This window comes from Patagioenas fasciata, chromosome 3 (genome assembly GCF_037038585.1).
Source record: "Patagioenas fasciata isolate bPatFas1 chromosome 3, bPatFas1.hap1, whole genome shotgun sequence".
NCBI classification, from domain to species: Eukaryota; Metazoa; Chordata; class Aves; order Columbiformes; family Columbidae; genus Patagioenas; species Patagioenas fasciata.
Genome location: NC_092522.1, coordinates 20,590,650 through 20,607,114, shown reverse-complemented (window position 1 = coordinate 20,607,114; position 16,465 = coordinate 20,590,650). Strand labels below are relative to the sequence as shown.

Sequence of the window (16,465 nt, the reverse complement as noted above, 5' to 3'; positions counted from 1 at the left end):
TAACTGAGTCCAGTTCTTTGCATTTATTCCCAAATGTAAAACTATTTCATGTAGTTTTCTCATTTTATGACTGTCTCTCCCTCATTGTATTAAAAGAAAAACAATCCCTTCTGCATCAGGCTAGTCTCAGAATCCATGTTACATGAATATAGTCTTCTAATTTTCTTGGGAAGCAGACAACCTAGGTCTTTGTTAATGAAGAGCATAAGTAAAATACACATATATATTACATGCAGGAGCTGGGTCTCATCTCAAAACCAGTAGAAGTGAGAATGCTGAAGGAATGAGTTTATTAAAGGCACATTAATTATGGATTTTTGGACACAAGAAACTGTTCAGCACAGTATCAAGCATCTATGCATGTTAAAAAATAGGTCTCTGGTTTGTAATACTTCAAAGCAAAGACCTAAGTCAGGAGAAATTAAAATTATATTTTACACAGGGATATCTGATAACATTACTTACTTCCTTGCTTGGATAGCATAGACTATTCATATCCATTTCCCAGCATAAAACATAACTGCTAGATTTTCCTTGCTGTTCCTATGTCATGGTGTAAGTCTGTCCTGGCAGATAAGTCAGATTTAGGGGTTGAAAGGACAGAAATTTTGCTTTTATTCTTAGTTTATGCTCACAGTTCTGAGGCGGATGAAACAAAATTCTGAGTACCAATTATATTAATGATCAGTATTGAATTCAGGTAAACAGTGCAGTTCACCTGCTGTCTGCAAAGCTGCAAAACCAGCAGTGACTTTGAATTTGACGATGGCAGAGACCAAAAAATCTAGATGTGGTTCCTCTCTGTATCCAGTCCAAAATTCACTGCACCTGCCTGGAATCCCTCCTGCGTGTGAACTGCTAGTGCATATGACACAAGCATTGATAAGGTGTACAAACTGATATGCAGGTATGGGTCTCTGAATCCATCCCATTACCTCATTTTGATCACAGATGTTCAAGACTGACACGTAGGTTTTCAGTAGTCCAACAAACTACCAGTGGGGCCTACCAGACCACAGCACGTCTGGGACAAGCCACTGCTCAACTCTGACTACCAGCTCCCTCTCACCCCAAGTTTGGGAAAGGACTTGTGGAGTCCCATGTCCATTTCCACAATGTCAGACAGTGGAAACCATGGGATGAACTGTGAGGATTTTCACCTCGCAGACACCAGAGAGAAAAAGTAGAGTTGAGCAGGACTGCAAAGAACTGCTTCAGACCTGACACGAGGTGATGGGCAGGAGGCAGCTGGGGGAGGGCTGAATTCACACCCACACATTCAGCAGAACCACCACCAGTGGAAGAGGCTGCTGACAAAGGTTTATGGTGTAGGAGGCTGATGCCTTCAATCTTGATATCTGCATGGCTGCTCCTAACTCTTGGTGCATACATGATCCTAGTGTCAGGTGACAATCAAGATTAAATAACCTGTTGGGTATTTTCTACTTTCAAGGTTCTATAAAGTGAGACTACTGAAATTACAGTGAAGATTGCTCTTGCCCTTAAATATCATTAGAATACCTTTCAGATCCACTTCAGTAATTTCCCTCAAGAAAAAAGTTATTTTTTTAAATAACTTTGGAATGCCAGTGGACATTTAAAGCACTAATCTCAGTTTAAAGCAACTCCTTTTACTGAGGGCCCATATGCGAGGCACTTCTAGGATCCTAATGCCAACTCTGCTGTAATGCACTATGTGAAATTTCTCATACAGGTAAACTGGAGCGACTTCACTGTGCCATTTTGACAGTTCAACATTTGAGAGGTAAAGACCTGAAGCTCCTACTATGCAGGAGCTTTCAGACCTCTGCCTCTTCTGGAGACCTGCCAGGCAGTAAGAGCCAACATCTGCATGGTCAGGAGTGAGAAAAGAGTGAGCCTTTGATAGCTATTAACGTAACACTAGAGCAAAAGCTGAAGCAATTGAGGAATTGGAATGGATGCCTTTGCACACATGTCAGCTGTTTGAAGGAAAGACATAGCTGGCATTAGATGTGGGAGATCAGCTCGTTGGCAAAGTGCAATATGCAGAGTCTAATGAACTGGCTCCGAGTGAATCGACTGGCACTGTGTCCAAATGGGCATTTTTGGCTGTGATTTCCATGGTTTCTGAGCTTCACAGCAGGGCAGTCCAGGTCTTTTCACACCTGCTGAAGTGAACCAGAGCAGATGATGAGCTGGATGCCATAGTAAAGACTTACGAATGGGGCTGGCATTCATTCCACACAACATGGCATCAGCGGTGGCAGATGGTACTACATACACCATGTGGCCTGTAAGTAGTGCAGTGGCACAGTTGGAAAAAACTGAATCTGGGCTGTTGGTGGCATACTCCTAACACTATGTTATCAAACATCTTCCTCTGTGTTAAACCAGCAGGACAATATTCAGAATCTAGAAACATCACTGAGAAATTAATTAAGCATTGCAGGTAGACATTGGCTCAACAGCACCTTGTTTTCTGGTTTTAGAACTCACCATAGCTGGCGATTAGCTGTTCAGATGCAAACCCAGTGACTCAGTCAATGAAATGCTCTAAACTGATTTGGGGAAAATTGAAGGGAGAGAGAGCCCATGGTAAATACACAGCATACTGAGGCAACTTGGGTCAGACAGCCATATGCACTATACTGCAAATACCATCTGGAAAGATGCCTTCTGAGAATCCCCTTAGCCTCTGACTTTGTGGAATTTCTGAAATGACAAACAGGAGACCAAATTCACCCAAGAAAGAGCAAAAACCTAGTCCTTATCAATATGAACAGGACTTGGCAGGTTTAACAGAGAGGCGAAGAAAAACAAGGAGGGCAGATTTTCTAGCACAAGTTGCGTAATTTCAAGAACACCTGAGAACTGAGACTTGTATTTTACTTTCTTATGCACAAAAGAAAAGAAACACTCAGAGCCTTCTGGGTAAAGCTGGGGCCTGCTTATGCCTGTGAGTTTAATGGCCAGAAACACTCCAGTATGAAACCAGTGCTTAAATGCCTGACTGAGAACCAACGACACACATTCACAGCAGCATAAATACAAAATTCCCCAGTGGCACTCCAGAGTGTTGCTGTTTCTTTTCCCTCCCTTTCTGGGTGGCAATGCCCCGGGCTTTTAGTACAATGGTGCTACCTGGCAGGAAAAGCTAGTTATCTGTCTTTAGCACAAATAACCAAAAGAAAGATAAAAAGAAGAACACACTTCAAGCATGTCTTGGAGTAAGGTATTTTTAAGAAGATGGAGAAGACCCTAGAGGCATCCTTCTCCCAAGGATCTGCAGCAGTTGGATCTCACTGGTGGTTCTCTTGCTGCCCACACCCCAACTCTGCATGACAGGCTTATATCTTGTGAGACCCCACATTACTTAGTTCTCATACCCCCAGTCGTTTCCTCCCATCTATCATCCTTGCTCAAAGGAATTCCTCAAAATTTTTCTGACCAGGACCTGTGGAATTCTGAAATACAGACACTTTTTCTGAAAAACGTAACTCTTGTATTGGGTCTTCTTCATGGGACAGGAAACAGTGGAAGTTGTTTTCAGATGTGAATGCCCTGACTCAATAAATGAAGTGAGACATTAAAGGAGCTTGGAAAACACCTAATTGTTGAATAGAAACTGAAGTTGCAAGTTGGAATACAGTTTACACAGAATTAGACAACAGCTGCGGGCACCTTTGCCAAGTCTTAGTAAGTTTTGTCCATGAATATGAACTACGTTTGAGGCATGAAGTTTATCATATTGGCAATATTGTTTTTCTTACTAGAAATGAGAAATGGTTGCACACAACCTAGGCAGGCAAAAGAACCTTGTATTTTATATGAACAGATTTTCATGCTATTTATTCTCGCATTATTTCCTACTTATATCTACTTTCATAAAATCAAGAACTTGATAAAAGCACCTACATTTCAGGAAAAAAAAAAACAACAACATAACAAAATAGAGATGACGACAAAAGAGAAAGAGAAAATGTGCATAATTTTGCTGCCAGAGTAGTGTGGACTGACCGGGCCTTAAGAAATTTTGGATATTATAGATCATCTAATCCAACACAGAAGCCAGGTGGCAAAGGAAGCTAGAAATTATACAGGCAGATAACAGTGAATAAGCTGTACAGACTGTAAAAACAACACTTTAAAATAAAAAAGGATGCTAACAACATTCTGCAAAATAAAGCACATGAAAGGCTGCCCTAGCGGCATATCCATGTTGCGTTTTTCATGCTCATAAATGTTCTGAGTCAATGTTATTACCATGTATCCTTCTAAGTTATTTAAAGCTTAAGGAATAGAGGAGAAAAAGAGATACACTCTGCAGGTGTCAGCATGGGGCTCAGAATGCACTCAACGAATGATTTATATTATTGATTTACATGCTTTCTATGCTTTGCATAGAAAAGAAAACGGAATTAATAACCACAGAGGATGAAAACATCTTTATATCAATAAACGTGAACAAGAGGGCAAACTTCAACTATACTGTTCTATATCAACTTATTATATTTATTTTCTAGAGAGAATATGTTTACATTTGAAAAGTAATTTCAGGTTTAAAAGAAGTCTGGCTCAGTTTAGTACTTACTTACATAATGTAATGGTGGCTTTCAAGAAATAGCTAGTTGAAATGTCAAAATAGTATCAGAAAAATATTTTCATTTTTCTAAACACGGCCAAAGGCACAAAGCTCTTTTACTACCATAGGAATCTGTTTTCATTGTTTTTCAGCAGACCTATATCCTCAAAAATGTTTGACCCAGGATTTAACAGAACAATGAAATAATGTGGTTCCCAATCACAATGTAGTCCCTCTTGCAAAGGAGTCACCTTTCTTGGAGATGCATGTGATAACATTTAAGGCTAATTTCAAGTCCATCACCATTCAGGCAACACCATCTCTGTTTTCATTCTCCTTCTCTATTATAGCCTACACCAAAACTGCTTGCACAGCTTTTATTTCTCAAATAGGGCACTAAGGTCGATCGCAGATTCCCTTGTGCTGAACAAAGTGCAGCCTTTTTAAATATCAGTCTCCTGACTGCTCATGTTTCTGCAGTGACTTTCAAACGGAAGTAATAGTCACAATGCACCACAAAATAAAACCTCGCAGGACAGATACAACTACTGCTGCCCAGGCAGGTACACACTGTACCAAGCCCTCACAGACCGCAGCAGTCCTAGACATGGTTTCCTTATTTTTATGACAGAAGCCCAAACACTTTGGGAAGACACAGTTATGACTCTGATGATCTGCAGGCATCACCACATCCTTCAAAACCTGAGGCTGCAGACAGCAGGGAGCATCTCTGAAAAATGGAATAAAAAGCGAGTCAACATGTGCGACTCGGCACTTGTACAGCAACAACGCTGGGGCTCAGGGAGATGGGACTGCCTCGCTGTCCAGATGGGGGGCCAGAACTGAGTCTCCAGCTCCCACACGAAGGTGAGCACTCCCTGGACATCTGCAACACTTGTGTCAGTTCTCTGACACCTTTGCAAAGTACTGAGAAGTAGGTGGCCATCATAGTCTTGCAACTGTGCGCACCTAGGGGCTATATGCTGTGGCAAAGCAATTTAGTTTTGCCAAGGGTGGTGTCTGAGATGACAGCACTTCCCTTGGATTTTAATTGCAATGTGGTTTCCCAGATTCCCAGACAGGAGTACAGCTACTAACAACACACATATGGATTTATTCTTCAAAAAGAGGAAATGTCTAACCACTTCATGATCCTATTCGCCCTGTCAGCCTTGTGCAGGCCAACTGATTCCCACTCAGAGGAGGGGAATCACAGTGTGAAGAGAAGGGGTGAACAGTGCCGCATTTTATTACTCAAGCTCTATAAATTCTGCCTTTAAATCAGGCCACTGTTTGTATTAATTCTTCGCACTTTATGTGCATCCGCATGCTCAATTTCACGTGCTTTGTTTCCAATGAACTTTTACATGTGGGTTAAAAGGTTTTCCCTCTTGATTACTGTGACTCAGTTTGGTCACTCAAGCATTTCCTGAGCTTTTTGTTGCATCTCCCCTTTCTGGCTACTTCTGGGTAATCGAGCATCTTTTCATGGACTACGCGTACCACTTCCTGCGTTCCCCCAAGATTTAGTAGAAGTGCCACAGTTTCCCTCTTCCATATAAATTGGATTTTAAACACACAGTTAGTGGGGTCAACAGGCAAAGGACTCTACTGAATGTGCAACACAAAAAGATAACAAGGACTGTCTGGACTGCAAACAAGAGAGATTCTTTGAAGCCAGGATGCTCTAGCCAAGATTTAATAAAACAACAAAAAGAAAGAGAAAAACTAACTGAACCAAGAACAAAGGGCAGCATCACAAACTAACCGCTCTGACCTGCCAAAAGCACTGAAGAACAAGAAAATGAAAACATAAAACTGCTCAAAACAAACAGGAGCAAAGTTCAATACAAAGCTACACAAAAAACACAAGGCACATTGGGGCCAATCCCAAACGTGTGGGAAAGTATAGGCTGTGTGTATTACTGTATCCCCTGAATGCATTTTTACCCTCATCTCATCTTTTGATACATGTGGGGCAGTACAGAGTGGGTCAGGCTGATTTCTCCCTTTCTGAGTTAACGAGAAGCCTCCCACAAGGGATGGGAAACGCCAGGGGAGCACAGCCCAGCACGCTCCCCGTGACCAAACCCAAGCCAGGGAAAGCACAAAGATGGATGGTTGTGCTTGTCCTGTGCTTAGTGGCAACACATACACCAAAGATCACCCAGGCTCTGGAGTGCCCCCAAGCCAGTGTCAGCCCTGATGCAAACAGCTGCGCAGAAGCTCAGCAGCGAAGATGTTGGGACCAGACCACCCCACAAGTCTCCAAGGTGTGAGTAGTCATTTTTTCAGACTATTCAGTTGTTTTTGTTGTCAGTCTATCACAGTAGAAGATTAAACAGCCACGCTGAGAGAGAAAAAACAAGCCTGAAGCATTAGCAAACTCTTTGTGGCTGGTACCCACTGTAGACTGCTTGACTGTTTCCTTATCAACATTGAGTCCTGCTTCCATGGACATTCTGGCCAAAAACCAGCATCCTCCAGCCTGGTAAACAGCACTACAGCAGGTAATCCTCCTCACGCTGAGGATAAGTAATCAATTCCTATGCACAGCTCAGGCTAAAAAGCAGGGTGCCAGCATTTGCTGTGGTGGGTGTAATTGTCTAACATGACTGGATAAAATAAAAGCCAGTTAAGGGAGAAGGTGGAAAAATAGTAGCTTTTGGTAAACAGTGGGTCTAGCAGTGCCCCAGAGCTTCTATGTGGCAGAGAGAGAGGAGTCCAGATCAGCAAACTGGGAATGTCTGCTGGGCTCCTTTTTGCTCTCCTGTTGCCACTGGGGCAGGCACGCCATACAAGGAGGAGAAAGGGTATTAAATGACAGGCTGCAGGACAGCCTCCATCATTAACATATATTGATGCAGGATGTGAATCTGAGCTGAATCTCTCTGGGATGCTGGAATCAGCTGTCAACACCAGCCACTCTGTAAGTGAGCATGCAAGGAGAGCAAGCAGGTATCTGAAGAAGCATGTGAGCCGGATCAAATACAAGAGGGAGGGCAGGTTTATGGTTCACTCTGACTTCGGCAGAATAAATGGGTCTAATTCACACACACTTGCTGATATCCCTTCGCCACATGAATCATGAGAGGGTTTTTTGTCTGTGGGATTTCAGTTGCCAGAGAATCTGTCCTGGTTGTGACATGCCAGGTGGAGCTGTCAGCAGCGACAGGTAGAAGAAAACTCATCTTTTAATGCCTGAACTTGAGCCAGTTCAACTGAGAAGTGATTGAGGGTGAATAAATACAGGACAGCACTATGTATTTTCACAAGCTCTTTTCTGACTATAATTTCACTATAAGGAAGTTTGTTGGCACCTACTGGAGGAATAAGTGCATAGGGTGGAAATATCTCCTTTCTCCTCTTGTGTTGTGCTGAAAAGTGGAATTAAATTATTCTGCTCACAGACAGATTGTTCCAGTAAAATAGAACTTGAAGCCACCAGGGGCTCATTGAGAAGGGAAGCTTTTACACTATATGAAAAGGCAAGAGACAAAACCCTTGCCAAACTCCTTCACTCTTTATTACCGACAGCTGCAATGCTGGATGCGTGCGGATGCCTTTTAACTGCCAAGGGGAGTGACGGAGGTGGGATGGCATGTGAGCAGATGAAATATATGGCAGCTTCTCCCCCGACGGCAAGTTTAATTATTTGCACTGTTGTATACACAAGAAAAAAAAAATCACATATTGGGAAATCATTCACTTTGCTTCCTATGTCAGGTGGATTATGAAAAACACTCGCTCTTCCCGGTCCATAGCAGAACAAGGCCTTAAAATATTGAGAACCTGCATATGCCTTTGTCACAGAAGGGAGGAAAAACAAGGTAGAAAGTATTTCCTAAAGAAAGAGGACATTAATATATCAAGACAGCAAACCCAGACGAGCTTTGCTATATGAAGAGAGATATCCAACAGAAGTGAACCAAACCAAACTGTAAGCCAGAGAAACATTTCTACGTGCTTTCATTCCAGAGGACTTTCTAATGCATCCCTTCTCGTCCTTTCTGCATTTTAAGATCAGTGGAACAGAGAGAATCTGATTATTTTGTCTGTTCAGTGCTCAGCCAACAAACACCAGACTCTGCTTTGTTAGGATCCAGGAGCTTGTGTGATACTTCAGGGTGACCATGCAAGATGTGAAATGGTCTAAGTCACCAGGCATGGTTCAAAGTCCTATCAGTGATAATACAATATGTGAGGCTATAGACTAAAGCGATGCAGACAGGTCATCTTTCTGTAATCTGCAGTTTAAGGGTTAAGTACAATTGACTCAGAAATGACAACCATTTGTGTAGAGCTGGCAAGCCTCGATATACGTGCTTACATTGATGTCATAAAACTGTCAACAGCTTTTCTGCTTGAATAAGAACCTGGTTCCATTCTACATCAATTTATCTCTGCTGCTGTTAACTTCAGTGCACCTATGAACAAGGCCTACGGGAGGGTTGGTAGGCTTGAGGAGCAGCTTGAGGAGCAGCTTGAGGAGCAGCCAGCTCAAATCTCAGCTGTGCTAGAGGAAGCATGCACTGTATTTTGTGAGCAGCTCAGGGGCAGCCCTGAAGCCTACGCTTTCTCAGATCTTGCAAATACAGTGTTTGTTCGTACAGTAAGCTTCTCCCTCTTTGCGTTTATGTCATGCTGGCTGCAATACCCTTACAGCAGATACACCTAATTATGAAGATTGTAATACATCATGTGAGGCCATACAATGAGGACAAGATACGCTAAGCTTTTCAGAGCGCATTTTGTAGCATTTCAAGTAGATAACCATATCTTTCACCTGCACACAGAAGCATTAAATTCATGTATTTTACAGATAAGCCATCAGAGAAAGTGGTTGCTGTGTTACTGACCCAGTGCCTATGTTTGAAAACCAGAGTCAAGCACACAAAAGCTCTGTAAGTTGCAAAAGAAAAGGGAACATTGGGACTTGCCTCACAGGGAGAGTTCCTCAGAGGAGCTGGAAACGCAGTGCTGGTCATGACAGTGTTTGCTACTGCAGGTGCTTTGCTGGTGTTAAGGAGAAGTGCACAACCTGGATAAAAGAGCAGGAAGAAAGTCAAACTGCAGCATTCACCTTCTGGTTTCGGGGTTTGTGAAACGTCCTCAGAACCTATGTTAGCTGGTTCCAGCTACAGAGAGCAGAAGGCTTTTTCAATTTACAAGGGATGCAGCTTCACCAACCCAACAAACATACTCAGGAAACACACTTAAAAAGTCTGTCTACCCCCTACAGCTATCTTCTTTTTTTCTCCATAACTTCAGAGTCATCATCCTTGCAAGGCTGAATAACAAAATGTATCTTTTATGAAAAAAAGGTAACTTGAAAGAGAATATTTATCTTAGCCAATCCCAAAACAAAATACAACTGTGGTAAGACACCACCAGAGTAATATCAATGCAGCTGGAAGCCTCTTTAGTCCTTTAATCACTTCTTGTAAAAAGAGGAACAAGGGCAGTAGTAACACCAGGGTTCCTCCTTGGCAGCTCTGCATGAAAAGGTGTGTTATTTGCATTATTTCAGCTCTGCCCCCCCAGCTCAGGAGGGTACCAATACTTAGAGTCCAGTTATTTGGGCTTTCATTGAAATAATTGCCTCTACAGCATAGACAAATCATGAATCACCAGCACTTGCCAGCTTTCCACAGTACTCCCTTTCTTTGCCTTCATTTTCACCTGTCCTTCTGTCACTCTGTGGTCTGAGCCATCAGATGGCACAAACGCACCGTAGCCTATACCAGCTCACACAAAAGTAGAGAATCTTTCTCTTCATGTTTCACTCTGAATCTAACATTCTAAAACAATGTTTGGATTATAAACCACCAGTTTTTCTGTAATTATCCATAGAAGTGGAAGTCAAGGGACAATGGAGCAAAGAAAAGAAGAATTAGGAAATGAGAAGGGGAAAAAATAAGCAGAACAGGGAAACATAGGATGTAAAAAGGAAAACTGGAAAGAAAAACACAGATCAGTATGGAGGAGGGTCATGCAGATGAATATTTGGTGTGAAGTTGTTTAGAAAGCGTCAAGATCAGTATTTGGTGTCAGTCAAGGAGACATGAAGTACCAGTCTATACCCTCAAGACAGAAAGTGAGCAGGTTAGTCGTTTCCTCAAAGCACTCAGAGTAGAAAGATGGCTTTTTTTTTTTTTTCCACCAGAGGCTGGATATATAAATACACAGGAAAACACGCCTTGTGTTTTATTGTTTCTCCCAACCAATTTGTGTAATTTTTTTTTTTTGTTCTCCACTGCTCATTCTCTGCACTTACTATTTGCTCTCACACACCTTCTACTGAAGGAAAGCGGTTGTGCTCCGGGCTCCCAATCCGCCATGGAGAAGGATGGGACGCAGAAGGGCCCTGCAACCAGCCGCAGTCTCCTTCTTCAAACGAACAGTAAAAGCCAGAGGGAAGATTTTCTGCAAGAGGGAAAGACAAACACGCACACACACACACACAGAAGAACCCAGGTGAGCTGAGGAGGAGACTCCTGGGCACACAGAAATGCTGCAGTGTCTATTCTGACCAAGATGCCCAGGGCACACAGTCACCCCCACAGTCCTTCTGTGTGGGGTCGCGTACCTGCCTGACCATGGGGATGGGAGTGGCAAGGGAAACAACCCACAGACTGTGACGAATCCGAGTGAAAAGATGCATCTCATTATACACTCTGGAGTCTCCTAAATACCTGGTCTCTACAGCTCCACCCACCCAAGGTTACACCTTGGAGATGGCTTTCCTAACCCTTGCTTCTGCAGCTTGATGGAAGGAGATCTTGGATAATTTCCTGACATGATTCCCCTCCCTTACAGTCTAGATCTCTGGTCAGCCCAGCTTAGCAACATGACTTCTCTCTGTGAACACTATTGTGGTCTCAGGTGAAGAAGCACTGAATCATTTTGTGCCTCAGTTTTTGAACCTGTGGATCTGTTTGGTGAGAAGAGGATAGTTTATTTTAAGCCATACTTTCAGGCTTTGAAGCCCACTCATTCTGTCACTGGTTTGGGATTTCAGGCAAGTTTCCAGCTCCAAACAATAAAGGCACACTAGTTTTTTACCTTTAAATTAACCAGCTTTAAAGTAATAGTCATCTCATTCAAAGTAACTTCATGCCTTCCTCTCCTTCTCTATCTACATTGCAAGTTCTTACACAGGATGCAAAGCACATCTCGTGCCCTACTTACGTTGACACAGGTGAACATCCTCTACTCGGCCATGTATCACACATTTCCTTCAAAACTCATGAAGCTATTTTACTCATCACCCTCAGTAAACACCCACTGCCTCCCTAGTTTCTACTGTTGTCTAGTTCTGCCTTTGCATTTCTCTTCTTCAATGTGAGGCCAGACTTTGTACTTATTAAGTAACCTCAGCAGAAAACAAACCTTATAAAATGCCATGTAAAATCACTATCACTATAACATGATTTTTCACCTTTAGTGAATCTCTAATGATTCTTCATGCAGATTCTGCACCGAGGGTGCTGCTGACAACTCTGTCAGATATCAGAGGGCTTCTCAATAATAAAAGGGCAAAAACTGGGTTTTACCGGGGAAAAGATAGAGCACAAAGCTAGCCTGGGAGAAAAAAGTGTCTTTTTAATACAGAATTACATTAGGCAAGAAAGCTGTCAGAAGAGAAGAACAGCAACCAGTCATTTTAGCCTGCTATCCAGACTAACCAGTCCTTGGGGCTGGCAGTACAAAGCCCCTGGACACGCTTGCTCTTTGGGGCGGTCCTCCTTCCAATAAACTCGAAAAACTGCTGTGATGAACAGATGTAGCTGCAAAAGGGATGATGATATACTTCTGACTTCGCACAGTTTTTACACCACTGTATACTCATATCTGCCCTTAAAAAAGCTTAGTCCATATTTGTTTTCTCCTTCCATGTTCCCCTAAAACTTCCCCTAAAACTATCTTCCTTTTTTTCTTGTGGGTTTGGGGGTCGTTTTTGTTGGGTTTTGTTTGTTTGTTTTGTGGGGTTTGTTTTGTTTTGTTTTGTTTTTTCTTTTGAAATAAAGGAAAATGAGACAAGAAATCTGTAAAACTGCAAGATAAAAATGAAAGTTCATGTGCAAACACATCATAAAACTCCATATCCAGGAAATCAGTTTTTCCTTTCAACTGCTTGTCAAAAGTAGAGTAAAAATTTCTTAACTTACAAAATGGAGGATAGAATACAAACTCCTAAAGCAAAAGGATGTGTTATTCAGGTGATATGGGCAATTTCATTATTCTCTCTATGAAAAGAGGAGGCTCCCGAATTCAGGTCTTCTTGTGCCTATTAAATTTTTTCTGCCTGAAATATTCTGTCTGTAAAGCGGGTGCCAGACACTGAGGCACCAGTACCCAAAGCCCAGATCATTCGAAATGTTCAAATACCAGCAGAACTCCCTGGCTGAGACTGCAGGTCCATTAAATACCTACTCACAGGGCCTCTGCTTTTACTCACACACCTCAAAAGGCAATTCCTTGCCAGTGGCACATGCACCTTCTCCTTGGTCTACCCTGTAGAAAACAGCTGGGGAATCCCACAACTGTAGCTTCTAGACCATGAGTATTTGATTTTCTAGTAGCCTGGATCTCATCTCACTTCATAGAGGAAACTGAAACAAATCTTACATATGTCTCTTTTTAGTAGGGCCAAATTTGAACCTAGAACCTGACATGAAGGTGAGAGCAATGTTTTATCTTTATTTTCTGCAAGCATACAAATTTGCTATGAAAAGATGGAAACCTGGACTTAAAGCTTTTTCAAGTTTTTCCTTTTAAAAATCGCATAATTCATTCAGCCTAGTCTTTAAATGTGGAGCTGTTAAGCAGAGAGTTGCTTCCTTGTGCTGTACCCCTCTACAGAACTTGATTATATTTCATTGTGCAGCCTGAGGCTGGGATTGAAATAAAATGACAAATTATAATGTGTCCTGAATTCCTACTGAAGCAGCTTGGCTCAGTGTCCAACCAAATTCATTTCATGGCCATACACTACCTAGGATGATGTAAACAAGTCAGAGCAGCAGGAGGAGTCATCTAAGTAGCAAACCCTGCCTGGAGGCCATGAAAAGCTCACTGTAGATGGACAGTAAAGGGCATAAATAAGAAGCTATTACTTTCCCAGAAAATTTCATTCCTCCTCCACAAATTAATTTTTTATGAGTTTTCAGATGTCCCATGCACTGGATGCATTTTTCTCAGTTGCTCTTTCTTATTTTGAATACATATAGCATTTGCGATTCCACGTATTGCTACTCCACACAGATCTCTTTGCCTGGTGCTTCTCTGTCGATGAGTGCTTCTCAATTTTCTGAATGTTTTTAATTCAAACTCACATTGGTGCAGACACTGCACTGATGGGGGAAAGCTAACCTGACTTTATTGGAGAATTAAGTAAACGAGGGGGCAAAAGTTAAGTCTATTGAAACGTGCCATGTTGGATATTATCATTACTGACAGAAACCTCTGAAGACTTAGACCTTAGCAGGATTAAGGTGTAGCTTGTGGATACAGGATAGAGATTAGAGTAATCCAGTGAGATTGGAGCACTGTGGGAACGTCTCTGCTTTTATTTGAGTGATGAAGTAGAGAGAAGCCATAGGGTGTTAAACATGTTCCTAGGTAAATACTTTCAAGCCTTCAGAATGAATTATCTTTCAAGCAAAATCTATATAAATTCAAGGATTTTTGTTTTCACTCAGATTTTTCATCCTTTAACAGCAAGAAAAATTAGCAACTGGGATAATTTATGAGGTGAATGGATCAGGCTCTTGATTCCAAACTAAGTGTAAACCAACCACGTACTACAGTTTAAATTTTTGGGTGAAATTCTAGACTCATATTATAAAGGACACAAGCATAAAAGACTACTCTCGTACGTATGAACCTTTAATAAATTTAGGAGGAAATCTCGGAAGCCAAATAGATCAGCTACTCAAACAATTTAAAGAAGCACATGAATCTTAAACGTGAGCTTGTTTCAATGGCTGCCCCTAGCAAAGTTGGTCAGCCAAACGCTACCAGAAATGAAGCATAAAAAGGGAAGATACTTTTCAACACAGTCAATGAAGAGTTATCCTTTAATGCCAGAAGGCTTTGCTGAGTTCAGAACTGCCACAGGTTAGAATTTATTGCTAGAAGTACAGCTTTTGATCAAGACAGAAGCAAAAGGCTTAGAGTGTGCAAGACAGGAACCTTCAGAGAGCGCTGCAGGGCAATAGGTTGTTACTTCATCATTTTGCTCGCAGGGAGACTTTGCTGGGCTGTATCTGTCACCAGGCTATAAATTAATCCAGCGGTTCGTTCATGCATTTTTGCCTGGAAAGTAAACTGGCCCCTGTGGAATTACTTATCTATGCTTTTTTGGTCATGTTATCACAAATTCAAACCTTACAGGTTCCTGGTCCAGCTGCTGTCTTTTGCCAGGTGTGTGCACGCACTCCTCCAACTGCCCAGCTCGAGTCCCTCCTTTCACAAATCAGATACTCGTCTTCCTTACCTCACCTGGTAATGTGTTCAGCAGCCTTATATAGTCAATGAGGCAAAGAGTAAAAATTACGCTATAATCCAGTGGTTATGAGATTTATTTGAAAGATGGAGGACATTACTTTCAATCCCTGTTCCAGGTAAAACTTGCAAAACATGGAAGAGCAGCCTCAGGACACACTTGAGCAACCCTTTTTCTTCTGAACTAGACCAGAACTCCAGACCACAATGTCTTGGAAACTCTTAATGGAAATAGGAAATAAGGGTTCACATTTACTTAGGCAGAAGAAAGAATCAGACCTGGGTTTCTGATATCCTGGGTGAATCTTCCTAGTTCTGGATCTCTAAATAATAAATGTACTGTCAGCAGTCAGCATCTCCTTTTTTTCTTTTTTTTTAATATATCCATATCTTTCCTATCCACTATTTTCCCAGGCTGAAATTCTTTGGTGAATTTGAGCCAGAATTAAAATAATTGTGGACTAGCCAAAAGCATATGCACTTTTTCTCAGTAAAACTTTCATTTTTTGCCCAAGCTTGCTCTCATGTGATAAAAGATTCCTGAACCAAAATCCAATATATTGTTAACTAAAAACAGAAGTACAAAAGCACTGAAACAAATTCTCCCTTTCTGTAAAGTAGAGCTTTGCCAATCTATATTAGTAAATAATTTGAATTTTCATCTGTCCTGTACCATACCAGGTATACTAGACATATGATTCTCTACTACAATAAGTACATTATTTTTTTTGCAGTAAGTTATAATCCATAAAAGCATGAATTTACTAGCAAAGACATAAGACAACCAGTATCTGAAGTGTTAATGTATGTCTGCAAAGTATTCTTCGGTGAAGTAATTTTCAGTGTGGCACTTTCATCAGTCTGTTAAATCTATATGTCTGATCCCAAATCAACACAGTTTGGCATCCAATACCACATCTGCCTCTTTGAAACTGTCTTTTGCTCCTGGAAGAATATTAGATTATGACTCAAACAAGAATATGCTTTTCTCTAGGAGTCATCCCTCTGATTTTATACTCTCTACACAGACTAGTTGATTGCATGCAGAACAAGCACCGTGACATTTCATTGAGCATTAATAAGTAAAGAGATGTTAACAAACAGCTGGCTTTAGGGAGATTTTGTTCAGCTAAGAAAAGAGCAAAAATCCAATGAATAGGAAAAAAAAAAATCACACAGCAAAAAAGAAAAAAGAAAAACAAAATCAGTACATGCACTGATTCACCTGACTGTGAAAGGAAAAAAAAAATCCAGCATCTCCTTGAAGCTCAAAGACAGAAGCTTTTGGTTAATGGTCATTTTAAAAGCTCTCCCCTCAGTTCACGAGCATCTTTTGCTGACAGCTCTTTTGTGTAAGCAGAAGCATTTGGGGAACCACTTTTCTGCTTTATA

At 41.5% G+C, this 16,465-nt stretch overlaps 1 protein-coding gene across 1 annotated transcript in view; it reads right to left on the bottom strand.

Moving 5' to 3' along the window:
• LOC136099669 (ALK tyrosine kinase receptor-like) overlaps nt 1-10,928 on the bottom strand; it is a 74,192-nt gene extending 63,264 nt beyond the window's left edge. Inside the window, exons 1-2 of the mRNA XM_065834098.2 lie at nt 10,859-10,928; nt 9,505-9,605 (exon numbers count right to left, since the gene is read on the bottom strand). Coding sequence (XP_065690170.2) covers nt 9,505-9,552 — 48 coding nt within the window. The 5' untranslated portion in view covers nt 9,553-9,605; nt 10,859-10,928. The remainder of the gene's footprint in view (nt 1-9,504; nt 9,606-10,858) is intronic.
• Nucleotides 10,929-16,465: the final 5,537 nt, after the last annotated feature.